The 26,751-nt window shown below is 39.4% G+C and overlaps 2 protein-coding genes across 3 annotated transcripts; one reads left to right on the top strand and one right to left on the bottom strand.

The window, feature by feature from the left end:
* Positions 1–17: 17 nt before the first annotated feature.
* On the bottom strand, positions 18–2,691 carry LOC117390932 (syncoilin-like). Its single transcript, XM_033988738.2, has 6 exons — positions 2,639–2,691; positions 1,715–1,770; positions 1,118–1,571; positions 392–802; positions 161–285; positions 18–83 (listed from the first exon to the last, which is right to left on the bottom strand). Exons 3-6 carry the CDS (start codon positions 1,562–1,564, stop codon positions 35–37), a joined length of 1,032 nt encoding a protein of 343 aa, XP_033844629.1. The 5' UTR covers positions 1,565–1,571; positions 1,715–1,770; positions 2,639–2,691; the 3' UTR covers positions 18–34.
* On the top strand, positions 2,689–26,274 carry si:dkey-157l19.2 (uncharacterized protein KIAA1522 homolog). 2 transcript variants are annotated; one of them, XM_033987892.2, is made up of 8 exons: positions 2,689–3,006; positions 10,971–11,292; positions 20,438–20,578; positions 20,692–20,735; positions 20,804–20,939; positions 21,150–21,260; positions 21,338–25,396; positions 25,871–26,274. In XM_033987892.2, the coding sequence occupies exons 2-8, from the start codon at positions 10,995–10,997 to the stop codon at positions 25,918–25,920; spliced, it is 4,839 nt and encodes a 1,612-aa protein (XP_033843783.1). In that variant the 5' UTR covers positions 2,689–3,006; positions 10,971–10,994; the 3' UTR covers positions 25,921–26,274. The 2 variants fall into 2 exon arrangements, with proteins under 2 accessions (XP_033843783.1, XP_033843786.1); XM_033987895.2 differs by lacking the exons at positions 2,689–3,006; positions 10,971–11,292 and adding an exon at positions 17,030–17,291.
* Positions 26,275–26,751: the final 477 nt, after the last annotated feature.

Raw genomic sequence — 26,751 nt, 5'->3', positions numbered from 1 at the left:
TTGTTGCTATATAAATTGCCCTATAAGAAATGTGCTATAATGCACCATATAATTGATGTTCTTCAGTTGCTTCGTCACTGCCTCTGGAAAAAAAACAAAAAAAAACACAGAATATGAAAATTTTTTAAACTTACCAACAGACATGTATGCAGTAAATTACCTGAGAAAAGTTAGCTCCCTTAACAAGCCCTCCTTGAGATTTTCTAGAATGCTCTTGGATGCTTTTTGAGTTTCAAACTCTGCTTCAAGGTCATTTAATTCACTCGTCAGTTTCTCCACTTTCTCCTGTTATGAGACATGTTCTTAAAGCTCATCAAACTGGATTAATTCACACACTAAATTAGTGCCTGTCTTTCCCATAAATTTATTGTACAAGCTATGGTCTCCATACCTTGTGTTGTTTGAAATTTTGTTCCCTGTCTGTCTCGATCAATGCTTTCCTTTTCTCCAACTTAGTCCTCTGTGTCTCTAGTCTCTGGAACTGCTCCCTGAGGGGCCCCAGCTGAGCCTTCAGGTCTGTGCTCTGCTCCCTGGTTCTCTTCAGAGCATCCTCTCCAATCTGCCTCCTCCGGAGCAAAGCCACTAGGCGGGGCTCGTACCAGCTCTCCAAGGACTTGATACTGCCACTGAGTCTGCGCTGCAGCCGCTGAGAGGCCTGGCGACACAGGCTCACACTGTCGCTCATAGTGCGGGACCTGGGCTTAGCCTTCTGGCTATGCAGGTGGTCCACCTGCTCTTTGTGAGCTTTCTCAAGCTCAGCCTTTTCCTCTGTTAGAGTCTGAATAGTGGCTTTAAGCTCCTCCTGTTGAAAGAAGCAAGTTTGTCTAGTCACTAATTGCAGTCACAAGATGAGTGTTCATAATGGGCAGTGAATTGCAAACCTTCAAGAGAAAATCACTTATTCAAAATTCTTACATATTAAGTAGTACCGTACTGAAATGATTAATTCACAATAAGATTTAAAGATCTGCAATTCATTAATTCCATTATTGAATATCATAAAGAGTTTTCTTATGTTACTGAGTTGACAAAGGAATAGAAAATTATTAAACACCCATAATATTGCATGATGCTTTAAAATGAAAATAGTAACTATACATATAACTATACACACTACCTGTGTCACATCAGACTGGGCTACTTCAAACTGACGTGTGGCCAGTGTCACTTGGCTCTGGATGCTGTCTCGTGCTGTGGAGAATAGTTTCCTTTTAAGCTGCTGCACTTCCTCATAGACAGAGATGTAATCCAGCTGAGCCAGTGTGAGCAGCCGCTGAGCTTCCAGAAGACGGCCTCTCAGGTGTCTCACTCCTCCCAGCATGGGCTCCTGCAGCTGGGCAAACTCCTCTATGAGACGGTCTCTGTGCATCTCCAGATGAAACACTTCTTCAATGCAGCGTTCAAACATCTCTCCCACTTTGTCCAAGTCTGTGCTGTCAGTCTGGATTGAGATTTGATGAGTGCCTTGATCTTGAGGAGTGCATGAAATATTTGCACTAAATTCCTCATATGGATTGCAAGTGTCGAGACTATTCCTATTTGGTAGATCCTCCATATGTTCCATGATAAGACTATAGGAAAAAATACTGTAAATAATATTTTTTTAAAGTACCAAAAAAACCCTCCTTAAATTAACTAATGTATAGAACAATTTAAACTACCTCCTGAATTACTAACAATTTAACACTCAACATACAACAACTTTAAAACATACCTGAGATGTCCTGAGATGTGTGAGCAATCCACTTTCTCAGGCTAAAGACAAGTCGTCTAGAAGAAAACAGAGGCACACTTTGTTATTAATAACACTGGAAGCTCTTGGGAAACACTATATCTGGATTTAGAGGATGACTTTTGATACCTCCCACATGGGGGCATTAACTGTGTCAGCAGCAGAGCCTAGACTGGCCTACATGCCTGCTCCACAACATGGCTATATTTACACTCGTTTAAAACACTTTACTGGAAAGTGTGAATGTTGGAAAAGTAATAACTAATTTATGTGCCGTTGTACTTAAATTCAGTGAAGTTTAGTTAAGTTTCCCTCAATAACTTAGTGCCTGTATACAAAGGGATTTTATTAAGCTATGTATGTATTTATATATATATGTATATATATTTTTTAATTTCAGTAGCTACTGGCCAAATAACACTTTTCTACTTCTCTGAGATTCCATTTCAGGACATAAAGCCAATATTGCTGACATAAGGCAATTTGAAGCTATAGGCCAGATCTAAAGAAACATAGGATTATATCTCCCTTTCAAATTATAGGCAGGCTAAATGTGACTAATGTAATTATTCTGAAGTAGCCTAGTCTAAGTCTTCTATTCAGTCTTACAGAATAGTCAGACTACAGGATAGAGTAGAAATCACTATACAACCTTATTTGAATTAGCTGGTGACCTTCAGAGTCATTTTAGAAGATACAGAGTGTTGCAAAATAAGTTCGAGTTAATAAATAAATCGTACTATTCATATTTTGCCCTGAATAAGCGTGAGGACTACTACGACAGAATACAAACCTGAATTAAAGCTATTGGATGCAACAATTTCCAAAAATAAGTATTCACCAAGTAGTTGCTGTTGCAGTGTCACACCACTAGATGTCCCCACAGCCCTGGCCGCCTGCTCTCACCTGCGCTCGGCTGCGCTCAGCTGTCCTCCTCCAGGTGGGATACGCGCCTTCACCGCAGCAGCAGCAGTGCATAGCGCTCACTCTGCGTCCCACCAGCGTGCGCACTCGAACTATAGGCGCTCAGGGCGAAGGAACAGTTCACATCCAGCCCATAATCCAGCCCCGTGTGACTCCAGTCTCCACACGGAAGCTGTGGCAGTAGTTTGTCTGCGCTCAAACACGGGTCCGCTTCCCATTAGCGCTCTTCACGGAAATGATTCACCTGAAGAAGTTTGGAAAGTGAAAAGTTTTGGAGAGACGGTAGACTGACACAAATTCAGATGGAGAGGGGGTAAGACGAGCCATTTGGACCAGGAATCTCTTTATAGGTAAATTTTGTTGCTTTTTCTTATATGTAGCCTGAACAAAAGAGACATGAAGAAATGTCCAGTGTGTTCTGGATTGCAACATCTTTCATTTGACACTAAGGATTAAACAAAAATGGAAATTCAATAACATACTAAATTAATAACTTCTTTACTTCTTATCATGCCAATAAGTGACCCATTTGACATCATATTAATTTGTTTGATTAAATGTCACCTTTTATAAATTGCTGGGTAGTCTTAGCATGCATGGAAAATTAGGTGTGGGAGATTTGCTTAGCAAGGCCTTGAGGGATCCTAAGCACAGGTAATTCAAGACCTTATAGTCCTTCTTTCAGCTTTATGACAATGAACACTATTGTGGTTGCCTCACTGACCCATGAACCTGATTCCTTGACAGCACATATAGTGACACTTGTTTTCATATGTTTTAGTCCATGTCAAATTATCTAAGGGACATATCCATATCCTGTGCACCTCTATGTCTGTTTGCCTATCCTGAACTTTGCACCTGACTCTTATCAAAATCCAAAGTTTTTGGACTGTCAAAGTTTCCAGTGAGTTTAATGCTGTTTACTGCTGTCTCACCTCTTGTATCCTGTGGTAGGAGAAGCCATTTGTTTAGTAAGGGTGTGTCTCATACTGGTGCTCCTAAGTCTTCACCAGTCCTTCCTTGCCAGGGCTTGTTACCCTTGGAGATCTCAGGTGTTATGTAAGCAACAGCACAGGCCGAATTACCTTCTGAGATCATGATGCAGTGGATGACACGAGGTAGGCTTAGTAGGTGGTAGGTGGTCTAAAACACTGGGAAATTCTGAAATGTTGATCTGGCCAAGTAAGAGAGATATTTGTGCCTGAAGGGACAATTGAGCAAGATGTGTAATGAACATGTAGCAACTATCATACAAGGTTAAGTATGAGAAAGTTGAGTGAGTGATGCTTAGTTGTCGCACATGCAAACAGTATGAGGAAACCCCTCTCTGTTGTTGTCACAGTCAGTCAAAAAGATGAGATTATGATGAAGACGTCACAGCATTCTTATCACCTCGTCTGGGAAAACTTGATTAATAGCTGAAGGGGCTCGATCAAAGAGCAGCCTGTTTTGGAAACTTGTTTTGGTTCCAAATTTTTAAGAGTTCATCCAAGGATTTGTCATATAAGGAGTGGTGGATGTTTCCTAAATCTGTTGTCATATGTTTATAAAGTTTTGGTTCAATTTTTCTTTAACAACAAATTTAAGTGTAGGTTACAATATTAAAAAAAATAGTTGGAAGTATTCTACTGGGACAAATGTTAATAATGATAATGTTGATCACAAATGTGCAGAAATATCACTGTATACTCTTATTTTACTCTTATATACTCTTATTGTATAGCTTAATACATTTACTTAATACATTTCATTTGGGGATTGGGGATATTTAAAAGAAGTTGTCAGAGACGACTTTACTATTGTGTGTGACAATAATGTTTTCTCCATGTGACTTTTAGTCTAGTTCCTTGTTTTGCACTAAAAATATTTCCAGAAAGTATTTTTAAACTTTTTGTGTCCAGCTGTGTTTGCCTTTGCCATGAATGTCTTTTTCTTTCTATCTGACGTGCTACTGACCTAGTGTCCTGGGGGGGGGGATTCAGCTCCTTCAATACCGCCTCGGTCCAGACAGGAGACCCTTGGTAACCCTTGAGGCAAAGCAAACACCACACTTAGCAGAGATTCGCCTGTGTGTCTGCTGGCAGCCACATGTGGATACAGCCAGCAAAATTATAGTTTTCTTTACTGTGTTATGGTCTGTTATGGGCAAAAAACATCCAACAAAAATGAAGGAAAGATAGTTCTGTCACTTTCCTCTCAATGACATCAAAATAGACTCTGTTCTATCATTGGTTCTCAACTTGTGGGAAGGGACCTCAAAGTGGGTTGTGTCTAGGGTGATATATCAATGTGGGCTTACAATTAACAAGGGTAAACAGGTGGTATTGAAAATAATGATTCAATATTTTGTGTTTGCCCCGGTACATTATGGCATTAGAAAAGTACTTAAACGTGTTTGTAAATGTCTTGACTGAAGTTTGACAAAAAGTGAATGGAAGTCAAATTTACCACAAAGCTGAATAACTTTGTTCCCTTATTTTTATGACTATTTTCATCTTATACAATATATAGGTTATGCCAGTTCTAATTCTCAAAAAACTACAACTGCAGTAACAAATGTCTTGATATATTCCTACCTCAATAACACATGGCTCCCATATTGCTTTTCTGACTTTGCACTTTTAAGAAGCATATATTTATATCAAATGTTTCAAAGTGTGATTGTCTTGAAGAAAGCAGCCAGAGATTAGTTTTTGCTGCATTCCCACAAAATGGATTTTGAACTGCAAATATGTACATTGCTGTCCAAACATTGTGTAACCTAAACCATGTGCTGTTTCCTCACTGCTAAAAACGATAGCGACAACTTCTCTGAAATGTACTGGGAACAATACTGTCAGTCATTGCACACACAGCGTTTCACTGTAATCTTATCTCCAAATATCTCTCATGTGTTTGCTATTATTTGTGATCCTGTCCTGGGCCACTGTACTTGGGATGGAGTTATGGTGGTGGGCAGAGGGGAGAAAGAACAGGAGGAGGAGGGGCATGAGGGGCGGAGAGCTGGAAAGGGGTGAAAGCAAATTTTAGGGAGAAGAGTCCCTCGGTCGGTAATTATCAATCGCTCAGGAATGCACTCGGCATTCTCAGCAGACAAGCCACTGCATGGCTACAGTGGAACCGTAACACACCTACGTACATAAGCCAAAGTATGGATCCCTGCACCAACACACACTCTGCTGTTTCAAGTTGTCATTATTGTCTTATTGTAGTCAGGCCCTGTTTATTTATATCACTCCTGTTACAGTCTTTTTCCTAAACCCTTTCCACTATGCTACCAAACAAAAGAACCACAAAATGTCTGTTTGTGATTGTCTTCCAAATGTTCTTATTGTTATGAGTATAGAACATAATGGTGGAAGTTTAGACCACCCCAGACATAATTTTGTATTTTTCCCCTTTTTGAAATGGTATTTGTTTGGCATGTAGACATTTGGATATCAATTTCTCCTGTCAAACCTGGATAAAGAGAATTCCTGTGTATTGTATTACTGTTTTTGTATAAAATGTCCTATAAATATAAGACAGAATTAAGTTTAGTAAGATCTAAGGGTAGTTACTTGCCGTGCCCCCCTTTAAATCTTGTATTTTTGCCACAGAGTCAATTACCTGATATACTTAAAATGTTTACTTTGTACTCAACTGACTACTTTCTGGTAAAACTGTTCACAGCTTGTACAGTATGGCAGTTTTGAGTCCAGCCCAGCCAAGGTTATTTAAGTGTGTTCTTGACAGTGCCGCGCTTTCCTTTTGTTTGATAATTCCTAAATAAGACGCCAACGCCCAGATTCATGCCTGCAGCCAGGTGCCATCAGTAACAACAGTTTTCTCAGCACTCTGCTTGGTTACAGTTAGAGTCATTAAAATAGTTCCAGCCCAAACTATGAATGTGTGAATCCCCTAGTTAATCTGTCAGATGTATTGCTATGAAAAGTAGGCAGAGGACTGAAGTGTTGATGTCGATAACCTCTTGGTTAAAGTGAATCAGTACTAATTCAAACAAAGGTGGGAGTCTGTGCCACTGCCGCTCCCTCTCAGCCTTGACTCCAACAAAGTGGACTTTTCAGCCTCTAGATCACCACTGCACCTGTACTTGTGTTTGAAGAGTTTCCCCAGATTGAGTCTTTCTGTTCGGTTTTGTTGTAAATGTAACAAGACTTGGCTTTACCAGTTTCTACAGCAGCTTGTCAAATAAATTCACTTCTAAGTCTACAGGAAAAACAGCATCTTATCCTGGATTTGAACTTTGGCTTACTAGTTAACTATATGCACTGTGCTTCAGGCTAGACAGATGTCAGCACTTTGGGATAATTTTGTTGTCTCCCCCCAAGAGAGAGAGAAACATATCTAGAACGTTTGACTTTTTGATTAAATAATTTTTACATTTAGCTGCATATTATAATGTTTTAGTTTGTATAAACTCGGGTGACCCGCAGTCATATGTGAACACACCATTGTCATTGTCAAATAATCATTTAGTGCAGCAGCTGTTGACATGGCGGTGAGGTTTGCTACACTCCGACTCCTCCGTGTCCCGTCCAATGTGAAAGCAATTGATGTCTTTTGTCAAGGATAAGTAAACAGCATGTTGGAACATATGCCCGCTCTGGCTGACAGTTCTAGGATATGAAAACCACAAAAAAAAAAAAAAAAAAAAAAAGACAAAAAAAAGTCTCTACACAAAACAAAACAAAAAATCATACTTTACATTTTAACTTTCCGTTGATATGTTTGTTTGTGTCGGGGGGCCTGAAGTATGTGTTTATGTAGGCTATTTCATCTGAGTGTTAAGACTGTTTACATCATGCTGCTTTTCTGACTCCATTGTTTCTGATTGAGTTAATGGGAGGGGTGTTTAGGGGGATTAAGTAATTGCAGAGACAATAAAAGTGCCTTGTAATCAAGATGTCAGCTCTCTAAGTAGTTGGATTGAAGTGTTGCATTAACGTATCAGAGCAGATGAGAAGGTGGTCAGCAGGCCTGCTCCAGGACCACAGAACAAAACATCAAAAACCTCTAAATGTAAATAATCCAGTCGGTCACAGCAAGTCCATACCTAATCATAATAAAGAAGAAAAAGCTTGATTTTAAGGTCACCAGTTGCCAACTTTGATAAATGAGCATGCAGAGAATGTGAGAAAAATATCAAAATGAGATAATATACTGCAGCTGTTGTTTTTTATATGCAACAATTAAAACATTTTTACAAAACAAAACTGCACTGTAATCTCTCACAGAATTTTATATATGATATGATATTTCTGCACTTTTGTTGTCAGGTACACTGTCCATTAATGTTTTTATAAGATAAGGCACATTTGGGCACATTTCTGATGGATTTCCATAACATAATATATAATAATAATGGAAATCCATCAGAAATAATAATAATAATAATAATAATAATAATAATAATAATAATAATAAACAAATCTAGATAGGTCATATTTTTTGTCAATATGGTCTCAAAATGTAGCTCATAGGAACAGAATGAGTCATTTTAACAATAACTATCTGTGTTCATTCTGTGTTTTTCAAAGTAAAGTGAGAAATTCCTCCAGACTTGAACTCAAAGCCCACAAGATTTATTGAGACTAGTTTGCTTTATGCGTCATATCCATTACTTTTGTTTGTCTTGAGTTTAAATTGAAGGTTGTGCGTAACCATGGCGACGCTGTTATGGGTCGCCTCTGTGTGACGGTCACAGTGTAGTGGGTGGTCTGGTGTCCCTGACCGTGTGATGAAGAGCCCGCCCCCCTTGCTCTCGAGAGGCGTCTGATTAGTGGTGGCTGCGGTCTCTGCACATGCATGGATGTTACTCATGTTCAAATAACTGTAATTTGGAGCAGGAGAAACAGCACTTAGTCCAGGGAGAGGCCTAGTGCTTCTATGAGAAGAAGATGGATGCTCTTCACTTGTTTCCTTTCACTAAAACATACTCCCTATAAAAGGTTCAACTTCATGTCAACATGTTCTGCATTAAGGTAGTCTGAAGTGCTTTACTACCAGCCTGTGTAAACTAAAGAGGCATTGTGTGGGACCTGATAAACTTGCCCCATGCAGACCCACATACTTTGGACATGAGCTTTAGGGAAACCTCCCTTTCTTGTAAAGCCAGACTCAAAATAAACTTGATTCATGCTCTAAAGTAGGTGGTACTGCCTGCCTGCTGTGGGGAGAGTGTTTTCAAGTTTATTACGGTGCGAAAGAAGTAGTGGAACATACCTTTCATATAGTACTACGTAATAAGTGAAGTATATTGATATAATATTGTAATAGTTCTTTTTCTTATTTCTTATAATTTGTTTACTTTCTATAAGGTGTGCATTGTTTGTTTTTCTATATGGTTGCTTCTCTAAATACAAACCAATGAAAGTTAAAACAAGTATTATAAGTTATGTTGTAGTAAATGTAGTTGTGTGTTATGCGGTACATTGAGGAGAAAGTATGTTCAAATAAATTTTGTGCTGGCCTATTCATATCTGTGTTGTGCCATTGGGTAAGACATTTCCATCAGCCAGCCCTAAGGCATGTATGGCTTCAGGTGTGGGAACATACAGTAAGTTATCAACAATGTCAAACATAACCACGAAATTACACTGGAGCATAAAATGAGCGTAGCAAAGTATCAGTGAATTAATAACACAATAATGTTTGCCTGGTATCCAGAACACACATTTATTCAATACTAATATCATTCTGAAGTGGCCAAGGAACAAAAAGGCTGTTTATTATTATTATTATTATTATTATTATTATTATTATTATTATTATTATTATTATTATTATTATTATTATTATTATTATTATTATTATTATTATTATTATTATTATTATTATCACACCCAAAACTAAGGTAAACATGCATTCTTTTATATTACATTATTTGTATTTTGCTTGTTTGGCAGAAAAACCTGACCATAATGAGGCACCTATGAACTGTTAAAACTGTTCTAATCAAAAGCGCAATTTGAGTTGGTGCAATTCTCAAATCACAAAGGCTGAAATTATTTAATAACAGAATGTCCCCTGCAAAGAACAATATCTTTTTATACCTATTGTACCTATAGTTTAGACCTCTACAATCATGGTTTGAAATGCACTGGATTTTTAGTGTATATTTTAGTCTTCACTCAACTGTTAAAATGTGCAATCTGAACAAAATCTTACTTTTTAAACATACATTGCTAATATAATTGCAATCTTATTACTTTTTAGTTTTTTAACCAAAATCAGGCAGCCCCAGGTGATAGCAGATCAAAGTGACTAGTCTGAAGTTATTGGGAATGGCACTTTTTCCCTCTTAGCCATAATCTTATCGCTTTACCCTGTCTGCTCACAAGCTGAGACTTAAATTATCTATTCCGCTCCTGTAATGCAGAGTTCACAGTATCTAATAAAGCACACAGCTGGTAGAAGCTAAAGATCCCCAGGAGCATGGCTGGGAAATGGTTCAACAAGGTGAACACATGAAGAAGATGATCTCATTGTGAAGACAGGAAAAGCCTTCAACACAAGGAGTATGAGAGAGATGAATGAATAGCACGGATGGAACGGGTTGTACACTGGCGAGTGTCTGTTCTTACTTTGCTGTGGAGGCCGTGTGTAAGAGTGCATGAGCCTACGGGTGCGGCTTTGTGAATTATGACTCTCTGTTATGGAATGAAGGGAGCGGTGCCAGCGCTTTTCTTTGCAGGACCCAGAAGTTTGGTTTTAGAGACAGGAGGGGGTCCACTGCAGCGTCTTGAATGTCTGAGTATGACTTTGAAAAGAATACACTCATAACTACAGTGTGTATGGCTTAAGCTGCTTGTCCTATCATTACGGGCATAACTAAACATTTCCACAACAGCAACAAACAACAGAAAAGAAGATTTGAAATCCTGAAAGACTTAAGTTTGTTTTCAGTGCAAAAAAACTTCACATGTGGAGGCCTGAAACCTGTTAGGCTGGAACAATCCATCATTGTTCACTGTGGTCTAGCTCTAAATGGAGCCTCTACATGCAAAAGCTGCACAGTAAAAGCACAAGGACTATTAATAGATAATTATCTCTGGAAGGCACATAACACAGTTTATGTTATAATATATTTAAATTGAAACATGTTTGGTCTCTTGTTTTGTCGATTATTAAATCAAAGTGTCAAAAAAAAAAAAGCAAATATATGAAAGAAATAATTGTTTGACTAGTTAATTAATCAAAAAGAAAAAGCTAAAATAAGCGTTAATTACAGCCCTTGATCTAATATAAAACATGCAAAAAAATTTTTTATTCCTAATAGTCACCATCTGTGTTTTCTTCTGTCACTGTTTAGGGCATAACTCCAGTGAGGCTCGTCATGTCAAACCGTGACTCTTTGGGATACGGCGACCTCCTTCCGCAGGATGTGGTGGACATCTTCACCCAGGAGAAGCACAGTAAAAAGGGCCGTAAGCAGCAGCGCAGTCGCTCCATCGGCCGGGCTCTGGGCTGGCTCAAGGGGAAAAAGAATAAGAACTTGGGGGATAAAGCTCAAAATCCAGGGCTTGGACCTGCTTTTGACCTGGCCCTGGACTTACACCCTGCTGGTTACCAGGGTACACCCAAGGGAGCACAGAAGTCGGGAAAGCAGGGACATCAGCAAAGCAACAGTCATGGTAAGGGTTAACAAATTATCTGTTATCAAAATAGTAACTAACACATCTATATGTTATATCACAAAAGTGGATTGCATAAAACATGTAAAAGGGGTTTATCTTCACCATTTTGACATGACCAAATAGATGGACCAATATTGACCTGAAAGTTGTTCTTTGGCCCATCAATAGACTTTGAGTTTTCATGCTACGAGAACAACAAAACCAACACAGGCAAGCCTAAACACCTTTTGAATGTATAGGGTGTAAGAATATGTATTGGATACGTATCTTAAATCCCTTAATCTATACAAGAGTTATTTTAAAATCAAATACAGCAAAAGATCTAAAGCTTTCTTATGTAATACAGACCATTAATTCTAATACATTCTGAAACCCATAAAGTAACATGAGAAACTAAAATGAGAAACTGTTGAGATTGAGTGGTGGGAACCAGCAGAAGATCCTGCTCCTTGGCCCCAGGCATGTGTGTTTGCTCACTGCTGGGATGTTTGCTCAGAACTACTTCCTAGTTGCTTTCCAACCTTCACCTTGCTTTGTTTGCTGTGAAAAAAATCTCTGTTAGACCCTGATACCGTCACCTCACTTACCTGGTCTGTTGAAGTAACAGGCAGAACAAGCTGCTATACACTTGGGTGGGCACAGAGTGAATATTTATTAGTAGAGAACAAGTACACCAAGTAAATCAAAGTGCTTTAGAGAAAAAGAAATACTGAAAGGCTGAGTGCCCAAGTTCAGGTGGTCTGAGTCCAAGATGGTTCATACATCGCTAACTTGTCAGAGATGTACTGTAGTGCTAGGCCATGGAGAGACTTGTACAAACAGAGCTGCTTTAAAGAGGTCTATGAGCCACAGGGAGCCAGTGCAGAGATCTGAGCACAGGACTTGTGTGCTCATACGTCCAGGTCCTAACTCCAAAGATGCTGATTCACTAGCCATTGATTATCCTTGCTAGTGTACTTCTTGTTTGGGCTTGCACTTAATGCACAAATATATGTCATGCAGTACTCTTTCATAGTTGAGTGACACTTATTGTCTACTTTTACGGTAAGCTGCTGTAGCCTTGAGGGATCCTGTCAGAACAGTAAGCATGAACATCAATACAGTGTTTTGTTAAGACTATCTTTTCTGACTTGTACAGTTTTAGCTTGTTGCTTTAGAGACAGGGAACAGTTTGCCTAATTCTTTTTTTTACTCTCATTTATTGTTCCTGGTGGAGTAGGGAGAGTTGAGGGGATTCCCACATTGGCCCACATAGTCTAAATAAAACACTGATAAACATCTCTTGGTTATGGTTAGACAAATTTGCAGTCATTGTGGGGTTATGTAGTCTGTGATTTATACAAACACTGCTAATGTATGAACATGTAGGATTCTGTAGGTAAAGAGGTGAATTGTGACATTCAAAGGAAGTTGTGTAAACATGTGTCTAATAAACTCTATTATGGTCATGGATTGTTGCACAAAGACACATTGCAAATATCCATGAGACTGCTTTCATTTCCTGTCTGCTTTATCTAATCTGGGATGGAGGTATCTGCTGATAGCTGTTTTGTCTGTTGTCTAGGAAGAGTCCTAAAGGGGAAAAAAATGTGATATGTAAACTTACATAAACTAATGTACTCAGTGGGATAAACAGTGGTTGCTAAGCAAAATGGTTATGAAACAAAAGGCAACAAGGTAATTATAAAACAAAATAATTACTAGGTGGTTATGGTTACAAATATGTTGCACCACAACCACTGTTACTACTATTAATACTGCCATACTGTGTTGTTCTTTTGTGGTTGCACTTATCCATTCTCTTCTTTTCACTTGAAATCAATACATCGTTTGTGTTGTGCTACGGTACAACAAGCTCTTTGGAACAGTATGTCAAAATAAGTTATGTAGATTGTTGCCACAGCCAACACACAGGTCTGTCACAATAACACATTTTATACTACTGCATAAAAATATCACTGTAAATGATAATATTGAAACTGACAAAATTACCTTAAAGCAGCAGTTTATTCAAGAGCTAGAATAAAACACTAGTACTAGTTAGTGTCTATAATAATCACTCAAAGAGGTTATTTATTTCCAGTCTCTACAAATCAAATCTAATGGTACTTCAAAAAAATAACAAAAAATATACCCACTATACTGCAATGAAAACTCGCACACAGTATTGATCTAAAAAAAATATAGTTCCAGCTTTCATATATTGAGCGATACGTCGATATACAACACAAATAGTGAACCCTACACTACCCCTTTACACACGTGCATGTGTGTAAATGTTGATGATGTGTTGACGACTGTGCTGCCCACTCCACTACTCTAAATGTATCACTGGCACAGTGCCAGTTCATTAAGAGCTGTGCCAGAACAGTTACAGGTGGGAACAAAGACCTCTTTTGTTTTCCCTGCACACTCTTCTTCCTCTGTTCGTCCTCATACTGAAACTCAGGGGTTTAAAGAAACACATAAAATATAATCTTCGTGAGGAAATGCCATATCTACTTGGGGTAACGACTCTATTAAAACATAAGAGACACTTCATCATTCATCAGTTTCCTGTTGATATTAGTCATATGTCAGCGTTAGTGTTGCCAACAATTCCTAATTCTGATTTGATATTAAGGAAATGGCTAAATACTATATTTCAGTATAGGGTTTAAAAAAATATTTAAAACTTTAAGGACAACTTGAGCTATTTCACTTAAAAAGTCGACAAAGGCAAATGTACGGATAACACGATACATAGGCAAAGAACAATAAAACAATAAAAATACCAATAAAACACCAAGATATCCTGCCTAGCTAGAATTAAATGCCAGGGAGAAGAGGTGAGTTTTCAGTCTAGTCTTAAACTGTATTAAAGACTGTGAGGATCGAGACTATTTGAAAAATTTTCAGGTCCTACTTATGCAATGCTTTTTCTGTAGCAATACCTGTTTAAATAAGTGCTAGGTTCAATATTAAGTCAAGTATCTGTTAGTGTCTATGTATTTATTTTTGTTTTTTCAAACCTTTGCTCTAATATGGATGCTGTAAACAAACAGTAACAAGTCAACAGAGATAGACACTGAACCCCTGGACTTTTTAAGATATCGATTTAGCCATGTCTAGCACAAACCACTGTTATTTTTCTTTCTTTTGTTTCTTCTTATTCAATCTCTGGTTAGTAAAATGAATAATAAATCCTGATTGAAATACGTGAACAAGTCAATATGTCCAGCTTTCCCTATTAACATGTATGCAGTCTTATTGTGCAGTTTAAGGACCTTTGTAGTGAAGTGGGGAAGATGAGGATGTCCACTCTTGTTGTACACTCAGAAGGTCACCTGTTTGCCCTGGCACTCCCTTTGAGATTCCTCACATTCCTCAGTTTCATAAAGGTGGTTTGTTGTAGAAATAGGACGTTGTGTGTGTGTGTGTTGTATTTGCCAGCAATGATTTATTTAAACAAAAACAAAAAAAAGAAAAGAATGAACAGTGTGTGTGAGAACATTCATTTATTATTGATAGCTGAATTCTACTCCTATATTGTGTTACCTGATTTGTGTTAGATAATTGGACGTGTAAGTTATGGTCATGAGCAGACTAGGGCTAGGCAATATGACAAAAAAATATAATGATTGATCCATCATGATTTTCTGTTTTATTTCTTCAGATCACATGCTTTTACTGATTGGATGTAGGCTTTTCCATTACAATTATCCAAGCATATTACTGACAATTAGAAATGACGAAATCACAGTCTCAATTAAAATGTGATTAATTGCACAGCCCTATGAGTCGAGATAGTTTTGTTTTTTTTGGGTTTTTTTTTGATGACTTGAAGGCCCTGTTTCTTTGTAGACGATGACACTGTAACAATGAAGGGTAGGCGAACAGGTTTTTGAAAAGAGCCTGGTAAAGTTTCAATTCAATTTCAGTTCAGTTGTTTTTGAATTTTGTGTTGCTTCATTCTGTTCTTAACAAGCTGCACAACTCAAGCATTTCTTTACAAGTTTGGCCAACGCATTTGAGCAATATTTGACCTAAAAGAAAGAGCGGCAAGTGAAAACAAGCCTGGGCTTACAAACATGTACTCTATGCATGTGGCTAAGATTCAACGCTGACACTGTGGGAACTTACCAGCAGAGTATTTCTCTATCTGTATATAGTAAACACACTCACAAATACATGCTCGTAATCATAGGGCTCTTACTGGGATTTCAGTTTAATAGTGGAGGCGTCACCACACCCAAGAGAAGGTACGGATCAGATTTAGGTCAGAGAGAATAGTAAAAAAGAATTCCTATTTACACTATGTGCCAGTTTGCCCTCTAGTCCCATCTGAATCATATCCACTCCAATTTCATTCAACTGCCTTTCTTCTCCTATGTGGTGTTAGGGTTACCGATCGAGGGACATCCAAGAACAAAAGTTCACACACTTTCTTATATAGTATCTTATATGGTACAGTGAGTTTGTGCCAATCATTTTTACTCTTGTCGAAGCATGTCATGATAACACATTTTTAAGTGCATTATATTGCCGGAGTAAATACAAGCAATAAATAATACTGAAGCTAATTTATATGACTGACACAAAACCCCAAGAACAGATTTAAGCCACAAAAACTATTCTGTTGTTTAAAAAAAAAAACACAAGCTGCAATAAATAAACAGCAGAATGAAACACTTAAGCACACAGTTTGCATCTGTAATGAGTCATAGACGTTATTAATTCAACCTTTTACAGCTTAAATCTTATCATATAACCAAAAATCTTCCAGCAATGTAAAGAAAAAATACACACGATAAATACTGACCCCAAAAACTATTGTTCCACTTTTCATATATTTAACGATAAGTCGATATAGTATTAGTCGTGACGGGCCTACTCTTGTCGCAAATGGAAAATTGTGGCTAAGATGTTGGCAAGGCACTGTGAGAAAGTTACTCATTGCTTTTTTTTGGACTGGCAACGCTTAAGTTCAGTTTCTATTCATATGTCATAAGGTGGAGTTGGTGTTGTGGAGATCAATAGTGTGAAAACATAATAAACAAACGTAGCGATGGATGATACGACATTATAAAATTGACTTGAGATGTGATACTGTGAAATACTGTGATCCAATGCTTTTCTGATCTCTACTTTTCCGCAACCTCTGATAAAGAGTGAATGGCAGATTAAACCAATTGCAATTGAATGTGAACCTGTAGAAGTTCCTCCTTAAGAGCAGTATAAATGCGCTAAGTGCATGACATGTGTTTTGACATTTTGATCTGGGCTTACATAGTGATTCACCTTTTGTAAGTGGAAACATCAAATTTGTTGCGTGCTTTATTTATTGTGTCAGCACATTGCATGAAAACTGTAACAGAGTTGTGCTTACAATAAACAGGCACTAGCAGGTCTAAATATTTGACATCACTAACAGGATTTTGTGTATTTGATCTATGGTAACACTAACAGGGCCCTTATAGCTGTGAAGTAAGAGCGCTCACATTGGTGGTATATTATTGGAGTAATGTGATCCATAATGTGTGTGGTCATGGAAGTCACATGATTCAGGTGTATCTGTTACCTGGCCTTGTCACGGCACGCTTTTCCAATCATGTTAATATTTAATTCATTTAAAGTGCAAAAAGTACAAGCTGGACCTGGCTGTATTATGATTGCACAAACTTGACTTTTAGCCTATTGTCATCACACTTCCAGTTGGGTTGGTGCTGATTAGAGAGGCTTAAGCACCTGGCAGTCCTCAGCTCCTCAGCTAAATGTCTGTGCATGGCTGTCTGCCTAGCACTGCAAAACAAGAGACAGGAGGCAAGTCAGGGCAGGGACTGGAGGTGTGTGAGAGCCTTTGATTCTCATGGACCAAACCAGAGGGAAAAGTCTGAGTTTTGGACTGAATACCAGTCCTCCTTTTGTGTGAAAGGAGAAGCTGCAGTTTGTTAGTCTGCAGATAAACAACATGATGCGGATGATGCCAGCATTTTCACTGAGTGCTCGTTCAGCAGGTCAGTTGACTTTAAGGTTTTCGTAGACGCAGTTGGTGGCAGAGGTATGGTGGTGAATCAGTGCTTGGTCACTGCTTAGCTCAACATTTTTAACCAGTGGAGCGCTTACTATAGTCAAGAAAATGTAAGGATCGTGCTAATTAACATGTTTTTTGGGGTTTTTTTTATTTAGAAAAGTAAGGGTATACAAAAGGAATAGGATAGGTGCACTTGACACTAGGCCTGGCATTCTCTGTTACCAGCTTGTGGGTACACGTTCATCAGGGCAGCAGCACATCTGCTGTCTGTGTGGGGTTTTTTCAACAAAAAAAATTGCACAATTCAAGTTACAAAATTAAAGTTCTTAATTAATTGTAATTATTTGTAATTCCGATTAGTAGAAACACTTAAAATCTTAAAGTCTTAAAATATAAAGTATTATGAGTAAATGTAAATTATGTCATCTGATGAACAATGTATTTAGGAACTATATTGTTTAGCCACTAGTCATTTGTGTTCATCGTAAATTAATATTTAGTCTCCAAGGGGTCTTATTGGTAGTTTTCAGATGATTGAATGTGATGATGTCATACTCCCAGTTGCGGCCGAGAGCCAGATTGCCCGATTGTTTGGTACATGGTATTTTTATTTGAAATATTCAAAGAAATATTCAATGGTAAATTCATAATAGATTTGAACCTGACTCAGCCCTTGAACTTACGATGGAACAAATTCAATAACAATAACAATTGTACCTGTCCAGCTCCAATAAATATTATATACCTTTATAATGTTGTGACGTCATCTGAAACCCAGCCATTCGATATAAAAACCTTTGTAAACAATAGTACCTGTACAAAAATAAATTCTATAATTTAAATTTAATGTAGTTAAAAATAAAATAAACCAAACAAACAATTGACACATAATCCAGTAGAGACAGATGGTGTATTCAGGATGTTTGTGATTAATATGGAATCGGCTCTGATGTCAGGAGCTCTAATAATACAAGCTGTTTATCAAGTGACACGCCCCAGAGTCGAGTCTGAACTAACATGGTAACAGGATAAGTGTTTTCCCAAACCAACATGACCTGTCACCTGCATATCACATTTCTCTGTATATATAGGCCCAAACTTTACATTAGCTCTGGACTCTGAAATAGTGATTGATTTTCAGTCTCTGACAGTTCATGTAATCAACTTTTTTCCTCTTTTGTGTGAGTCATTCTCTGTGATCGCACAATTACGGCTGTTTTCCATTTTCTCAGATGTCATGCATTCCACTTCATGTACCAGGATGTAGAAACTTTGCAGGTGGTTTCTTTCCTTTGACAAAGCGGTTTTGCTCAGCATCAGCGTTTTAATGGTGGTTGATCATGGCTTTGATCACAACAACACTCATCACTCGAGGGCAGTCTGTGATTAAGTACTGCCTTCTTTCCTCTGTATTCCTCATAGTTTGTTAAAATTCACTGTTGGTAACAACAGAGCACATTTTCACATGAGGGCCCATGTGCTGAGGAGGGCTCTTTTAAAACATGTTTTTAATCTTTTTTTTTTTTTTCTGCACTTCACTTCACCTACTCCCCCTTGTGGCAAAAGTCTAGACTAATAGCCACTAAGTAAAAGTAGTGGCAGAAAAAAGGAGAAAAACAAATACCCTACCGTGTTTGTCATTTTAATGCATTTGTTTTGATGACTCTCTCATTTTAATCTTTATAATATGTAGAACCACCTCCCAAATCCCTTCACTGGGCTTTCTCCCCCCTCCACGTGTTTACATTTATGATCTTTGACCTTACTGACCAATCAGAGGCGAGGGTGCCCTGCAGATGGGGAGCAACAGTGGGATGTTGGGCATCCCTCTCATCGCTGACAGGATGAGGGATGGCAAAGGGAGGAGGCCAGGAATTAGGCTGTAGTTGGGATTAGAGTCTGAGCTCTGATTGTCTATTGGCTCATAAGAACTGCATGGACAAACAGCCTCAGGACAAACAAGGAGCACAGGCATCCTCATATAAGGAAAACTACAGACTTCAGCTGCTTTTCATGGCCGATTTTGGATGTAGCTTCACTTTGGATATTCTAACTTAACACTGGAGAAGTTATGGTTCTTCTTGTGACTAGTCCCCAGTGTGACCACACCAGTAATATTTACTGCTTCCCAACAGTTTTCAAGAAAAAAGGTGAGTGGAAGCGGCTCTATACAATAGTATATCTTTTATCAGACAGCGAAACATAATTGGTTTATGACTCAGCCTAATTGCTCTTGTGTATATTGTTGAGATGTTTAAGAACAGGAACAGGCTCAGGCACACCTCTCTGCAGGCAACAAAGCCATTAAAGTGTTGTAAGCAGACTATAAACTTCTATCTCAGTTGGGGATGTCTGCTACTATGACATTGTCAATTTTGATTTATGTTTTGTGAAAAGGTGTTATTTTACAGACACCAGTATGGTTAGAAGTCAAATCAAGTGTTATTTCTATAAAATTACCACAGTTGACCCAAGTCCATAACCAATATGAAACCTATAGACATGTCATCAGTAATATAATAACAGATGACCAATAGTAAAATAAGCTAAAACAATAAATGTTAAAACCGTAACATGCTTTTAAGAAGGTTCTGCAGCTTAATTTCTGTTAAATGCCAGAGGAAATAGTGTTACAGACGAGACAATGATTAAAGCTAATGTGCAGTGCCATGCACGAGCCGGTCAAGGCTAATTCCAGCCTGGTTTTACTGACAGAGTGACAGAAGTAAGCACAAGGTGGCTAAATCTGGCATCTGTCACTATTACATAAAAGTGTCTAAGCAGCTCTCTGTCCTGGAGGCGTGAACTTGCCTCACATATGATAATCCCCTCTCTGCTGAGTAACTGTTATTTTTTACTTTTAATTTTGACTTGATATGTTTGTGCATGCATTATTGTGCATTTTGCCTGGGCAACATTCTTTTTTTTTATTATTATTTCTATTTGGTCTTTTCAGTGGTAAAATATAAATGCTCTTGCCATGTCTAATTCCCGCGCCCCATATGTACTAATCAGCATTACTTTGCAGTGACAAACACCTTATTGCTCTTGCTGTGTCCATATGGTCACTTTACTGTTACTGTAACACAGGCATGATCCAGACTGATCCCTCTCTCTCTCTGATTCAAGCTGTCCCAAAGCGAGATGATGATGAGACCCCAGCCCCCCTTGTCCTCCCAGAGAATGTGTTCATTGAGGCTAGCAGGTCAAAGTACCTGGAGAACCTTCACAGTGAGGCACTGGAAGGACTCAAACTGATGCAGCAAGAAGGTAATGAATCTGGGCAACTGCCATATTATTTCTCAACTCAACTATATGTTCCACAACTGTCCAACAGTAACATTTATATATAAAGTATTTTTCTTTTTTCCCTCAACTCTCAGAGCGAATTCTTGGGCCGGAGTATCATGACAACGAAAGCACAATTGTAAGTAATATAACATTCACAAGCTTTTTCCTTAGATAGAAACACAAAGCTGAGTGTTGCTTCTCTAGTCGACAGTATCAGCTCGAGCAGAAGTGGATGGAGGAGGCTTCACCACAGACAGCACCCTCCCTGACACATCCTCCATGGTCTCAGTGCAGTCCTCTGTGTCCTCAAGATCCTCACGCTCTGGACTCACGCGCCAAGGTAAGCCTGTGGAAGACTGAGAGCAAGTGGAGACTGAGAGCTCCATCTAGTGATCTATTATGGTACAACAGGTAGATCGATGAAAGGTGCCTTTACTACTTAGAACGTCATACATATTTATTTATATTTACAAGTTACAATTTATATTTACCAGTATTATAGACTTATCTGTGCTTGCCAATTTTATTAAAGTGATTGATTGTTTACCAGCATCAACCTTCAGACCACTGAACTCTGGGAAAAAGTCTGACAAAGGCCGGACGAGGAGAAGACACAGAAGGACTATAGGGAGTATCCCTCAACATCTTCAAAGAGAATTTGGTATGTATATTTAGACATAGAAAACTAATGGAATAATGGGTCTAACATTCATAGTGATAATGTTTCTCTTTCTCCAGGACTGGACAGAACTGAGTGGACAGTAAGTCCAGGGCTGGAGGAGGAGTTTATAAATGGGCAATCTGATGGACCACAGCTGGCTGTGCACTCACCAACAGAGACAAACAACACAGAGGTCATTCCTCCTCTGAGCAGCGTTCAAGAGGAGCAGCTCCGAGGACCCGCTCATGTGGACGACATGTCACTGTTGCAGCGTGTGGGCCCAGTGTCATCTGGAGGGGACAGGCCCTGGTCTCTGGCTGTCCCGGGACTGACTACTGCAGGCAGTGCTCAACCAGGACCCCCCAGCCCTGTCATGTCCATGTCACCGCAGGCTGCATATCTGTCCAAAATTATTCCTAATGCAGTGCTCCCACCCTCTATTGAGGTTGTAGAAATAAGTCGCGGGAGTAGCCGCAACAGTGTCCGAACTGTCAGCAAGAGAAGTTTGATGCTGTCCAGCCCACCCTCATCCCGTGCTTCATCCAGAGCGTCCACAGCCCGGAGCACCTCCTCCAGAGGCTCCACCATGACCTCCGCCTCTCGACAGATGCACTTTCACCTGTCAGACAGCTCCTGCTGGAGTAACTCAGACTCAGACACTTTAGTGTCTGATTCCTCCACTATTTCAAGTAGCAGCACCCCACGACAGAGAGAAGACAAAGAGGCATCTAAAATACAAAACAAAGTGAGTGATGCATCAAAGAGTCCATCTAATGGTAGAATGATTAAGGGCGATCAACCAAACAAAGATGGAGCATTTATACGCAGTCTCTCTGTCATGAAGCCTAAAAGAGCTCCTCCACCTCCAAGTCGCTCTAATTCTCTCCACAATAAAATGAAGAGGCGCTCTCGTGATCTGGCAGATGTTAAGATTATACCAAACCAAACAAGTGAGGGATGTATGAAAAAAATAGACAGTCCTGGATACAATGCTGACACCAGTTCACTGGATGAATCCACTGGCTCCAAAACGCCAAGTCCCCCAAAGTCCCAGCAGAATGTGTATTCCACTAACAATAATGTTGCTATGGATACTTCAAATGAAAAGAAAGAAGCAAGTCTCTCTAACAATCATAGTAAAATAATCTCTCCATCCAGTGGCTACTCCAGTCAGGATCCCATGTCACCCAACAACTCGTCTCCAAAACACAAAAAGGGGCTGCTAGCTAAACTGCACAAGTTATTCCCTGCATCCACAGCTGCAGAGGTATCCCCATCTGTAGTTACTCAGCCAGAGGTCAGTAAAACCAGTAATACCTCTGTCATCACTGTCAATGAGAAGCCCTCAGTAAAGGCTTTAAGAGAACTCTTCAATATCCCCCCACATCCAAAAGTACATGCCCCTCCTCCCCCTCCTCCTGAGGTATGGTCCCACAGCCCTCGCAGTATTGAGCTGTTGCTGGGACCACCTTCACCTGAAAATACGTATGCCATTGTGAAGAAAAACCCAAAAGACAAGAGACCATACAGGCAACCTCCCTCCACATGTGCAGACGGAGCTGTGAGGAGTTCATTTGAGGAGCAGAAAAGTAGTAACGTAGAGTCCAAGAAGGTTCGTGTAAGTCAAGAAAGATCCGTGAATGTAGAAAAGAGTGAAAGACTGATGCAGACAAATGTAGATGCGAAAGACCATGGAAAAGTACAAGTAAGTGCGATATTGAATGACATATTAGTTAGAACAGTAGAAAGAGACGGACGGAGGCTCGCAGCCATAGCAGAAGAACATAAAAGCAGTACACAGAATACCAAAAATCCATCCATTTCATTAGCACACATTTCTCCTCAGCTCCCCACCAAACAGACTGCAGGGGTCACAACTATCGTATCAGTACAACATGTCACCTCCCCTGAATCGTCCTGGCCCCCCCCGCCCCCACCAGTGTCACAGGCAGGCCCGGGCAGTCCCGATGAAACAGAGTTACCTATGCCACCCCCTCCAGACGTTACTGAAGTTGAAATAGTCCTCCCGGTGCTGATGCCTCCAGACAAGCCTGTTCATAGTGCATCAAATATGTCCACTTCATTACAGGGCAACAAGGCTCCACCTCTAAATATCCCTCCTCCGCCTTCTTACACAGCACCACTGCCGCCAACAAAGACATTTGCATTCTCTGAAAAAGGCCAAATGTTTTCATCGGATTCAAAAGAAATTTCTCCTCCATCACCAAAAACAACTTCACGTGCAAAAGAAATCAAGCAATATACCATCTCTAAACAATCACCTCACTCTCCCAAAGAAACACCGGCTGAATCCCCTCCACTAGCTCCTAAACTTTCAGCCATTCTTCTACCCCCAGAGGGCACCTCTCCCCCACCTCAGGAGCTGTTAGTGAAAGTCCCCCCTTCAATTATCATCGAAGCACCATCCACAATAGCGCCATCAAATTCAGATGTTCCTCCTCCACCTGATTTGATCCCACCCTCTCCTTCTAAAGAGGTGGTTATGATACATTCCATAATGGCTGATCTCCCATCTTCAACCTTAACGGACATAACCGTTGAACCAAAACAAGCCTTGCCACAATCTACTGTCACAAATATGACAGTTTCAGAAATAATCACCGAGGTTTCCATCTTACCACCAGCAGACATTCCTCTACCCCCTCAGACAGTCTCCAAGCCCTCACCCAAAGATGTAGCTTCTCCAACTCCAACCAAAGAAACCCCTCCACCACCAATAGAGGTTACTATCACCCCTCCTGAAGTTTCTGTCCCTCCATCTGAAGAAGTGTCTACTCCTGTACAGATCGTGGTCTCTCAGCCTCCAGTAGAACTCCACCCAAAACCTGAAGTGTCCATCCAACCAGAAGATGTGTCTGCTCAACCCTCAATAGAAGAACCACAAGAAAACTTGTCTCCTCAACCTTCAGAAGTAATTACAGATGAGCCCGAAGCACCCAAAGAAGAGCCCACCCCAGCACCTAAAGAATCACCCCCTCCAATTAAAATAGTGTTGGCACCACAAGAGGTCACTTCATCCCCACCTGAGGAAAGGCCTCCATCACAAAAAGAGGCCCCTTCACCTGAGATTGTAGTTCTTGAAACAGGCGATCTCCAAGTTACAGAAAACTCGTCTCAATTAGTTATTGAAGTAACCTCTACCACAGAAGTGGAAGAGAGCCCTGAAAATTCAGTACCAGATGAACCTGCTTCACAAATGCAGATTAAACTTTCAGGGGAAACTATTCTTGCTGAAAATGATTCCATTTCACCCCCATGGAAGAGTATCCTCACTCCACCACAGAGCATTCCACCTCCTCCTCCCATAGAGTGGCCGACATCTGGCACTTTACCCTCAAAAGAACCAAATGAACTTGAACTTTCAACCACTGATACCACCACTTCTCCAAAAGATGCTGACACCACTTTAGTCCCTTCTCCTCCAATAGAAGAGGCTCCTAAACAAGAACCTTCTTCAGATGCTGCAGAACAAAACAAAGAACTAGCCTCTGCCTCCATTAATGAGGAACTGTCTGAAAACGCTAACCATACAGTCAGTGGTAACCTGGATTCTCCAAAAGCACAAGACGAACCAGAATCTGAAGTCACAATAACACAGGAACAAGAAATGGCCCCCCAAATTCAATCTACCACAACTGACGCTCCACAGAAACCCATCAGGAAATCCCTCATCATCAGCTCTCCACCTTCTCCACCTGCAACAGTAGCCACATCACCAACCCACCTCAAAGCCCCGCACACAACAATAACCACCCCCAAGTCTCCTACCACTATCGCTCCCTCTATGAATCTTCAAGAGGCCATACGCTTAAGGACGGCAGCGCGGTCGCATAACGGTCCATCAGCGCGGCTTAGCATCCACTCACCACCAGGTTTTGATGTCCGTAAGTCTCCCACCAGCACAGCCAGCTTTATCTTCTCCAAAAGCAACAAGAGGGTGGTGATTGACACAAGGTCAGAGGTCAAGGTGGAAAAAAAAACAGAGGTAACAAAGGCAAGTGAGGAACAGTTGGCGAAGAAAGAATTCAAATTGCCTCCACCTGTAGCAAAAAAACCCAAAACAAAAACCAAAGAAGCAGAGAGTGGGGACACCACAGGACAGGATGCTATTAGAGGTAAGAAAGTAGTTAAAGTAGTTACTGATGGTAAATGAGTGTATTCTTACTCTACACAATTCACCAAAAAGTAGTTATCATGATTGTATTAAAAGGTTTTGCTAATCTTACCTACTTTGACAATTTTGGTGTTTATAATTAGACTTCTTGGATGGGCATGGACAGCAGATGTGAATGTGTCATGAATAGAGTTGATCTATAACTGTTACCTCACAAACATACTGATAAATAAGTGCCAAAGCTTGTCCATTCTATAAATTGTTATTTTTCACATTTTGGATGGAATTTTGTGTGTTAAGATTATTTTTAGAGCTCACACTCGCAAAACTTTTCTGTAATTTTAACCTTTTTTCATAAACTGGTGTAGAACTGGTACCGCCTCATAATACAAGTAATTCGAAAAAAATAAAACCTGCCGGATGCACTTTAAACAAAGTAACATATAATAATCATGTTTCTTTTCTTTCATTACAGATCACACAAAGAAACCAAATGGGACCGCAGGGACTGTTGAAGGACAATAACTGGGTCTAAACCTGTAAAAGGAACAATACAATATACAACATGTTTCAGTTAAAGCATTATATAAAATCACTCAGACTCTTGCTAATGGTGTAGGATGCGTAATCTGCATGTAATTGTATTTGTAAAGAGGATTTTGAGCTTTATCTATGTAACAGATGGATATGTATTGCCATCTAGTGTCAGACAATGATTGTACAAAAGATGTCCTGCTGAGTAATACTGTACCTTTTGGTAACTGTTACTACAATTATTCAAAATTAGGCTTTAAGTTACTCATTTGTAAATATGGCATGGCTGTACATTCACTTTACACAATTATGACGTCTTCCAAATAGAATATATTTGTTTGAAAATACTATTAAGTTATTTGTCAATGAAAGTTCGCTTGGGATTTTCAGATCATTTTAAACCTTTAACCCTACTACATTGTATAGCTCTTAATCATATTTTGCTTTCAATATCCCATAAGCATTTTGAAACATGATACGAGTTATCTTTGGTTTGCGCATTCCCTGCTGCTTTCTCAAGTGGAGGCTTGCCCCACCTGGCTAGACTGTGGGGGATTTCAGTTCTATTGGAAACTGTAAAGACTAAAATAATGATTTATATTAAATGTTTATGGTCTCAAAGTTCATTCACTCTTTGCATTACACCCATGATGACTGAGTTTAAAGCAGAGAAAGATGCTAAGTTGTATATAGTACTTTTTGTAATTGATGTCAAACTTGGCTGGTAATCAACATTTAGGTCACAAAAAAGTAATAAGAATTTTAGAACCAAAAATATGGGATTATAATTAAATCTATTCTCCAAAAAAAAAAAAAAAAAAA

Source organism: Periophthalmus magnuspinnatus, chromosome 22 (assembly GCF_009829125.3).
Source record: "Periophthalmus magnuspinnatus isolate fPerMag1 chromosome 22, fPerMag1.2.pri, whole genome shotgun sequence".
NCBI lineage: Eukaryota > Metazoa > Chordata > Actinopteri > Gobiiformes > Gobiidae > Periophthalmus > Periophthalmus magnuspinnatus.
This window is presented reverse-complemented; position numbering and strand designations above follow the sequence as displayed.

Bases quoted from the DNA above. Each gene is read 5' to 3' on its own strand.
- LOC117390932 (XM_033988738.2), bottom strand. From the start codon at position 1,564: ATGGAACATATGGAGGATCTACCAAATAGGAATAGTCTCGACACTTGC. The intron at 803-1,117 runs GTAGTGTGTATA...TTCTTTCAACAG, and splicing joins CCCAGTCTGATGTGACACAG to GAGGAGCTTAAAGCCACTAT. The intron at 286-391 runs GTATGGAGACCA...GTCTCATAACAG, and splicing joins AAAATTTCAAACAACACAAG to GAGAAAGTGGAGAAACTGAC.
- si:dkey-157l19.2 (XM_033987892.2), top strand. From the start codon at position 10,995: ATGTCAAACCGTGACTCTTTGGGATACGGCGACCTCCTTCCGCAGGAT. The intron at 11,293-20,437 runs GTAAGGGTTAAC...CTCTGATTCAAG, and splicing joins TCAGCAAAGCAACAGTCATG to CTGTCCCAAAGCGAGATGAT. The intron at 20,736-20,803 runs GTAAGTAATATA...TTGCTTCTCTAG, and splicing joins ATGACAACGAAAGCACAATT to TCGACAGTATCAGCTCGAGC.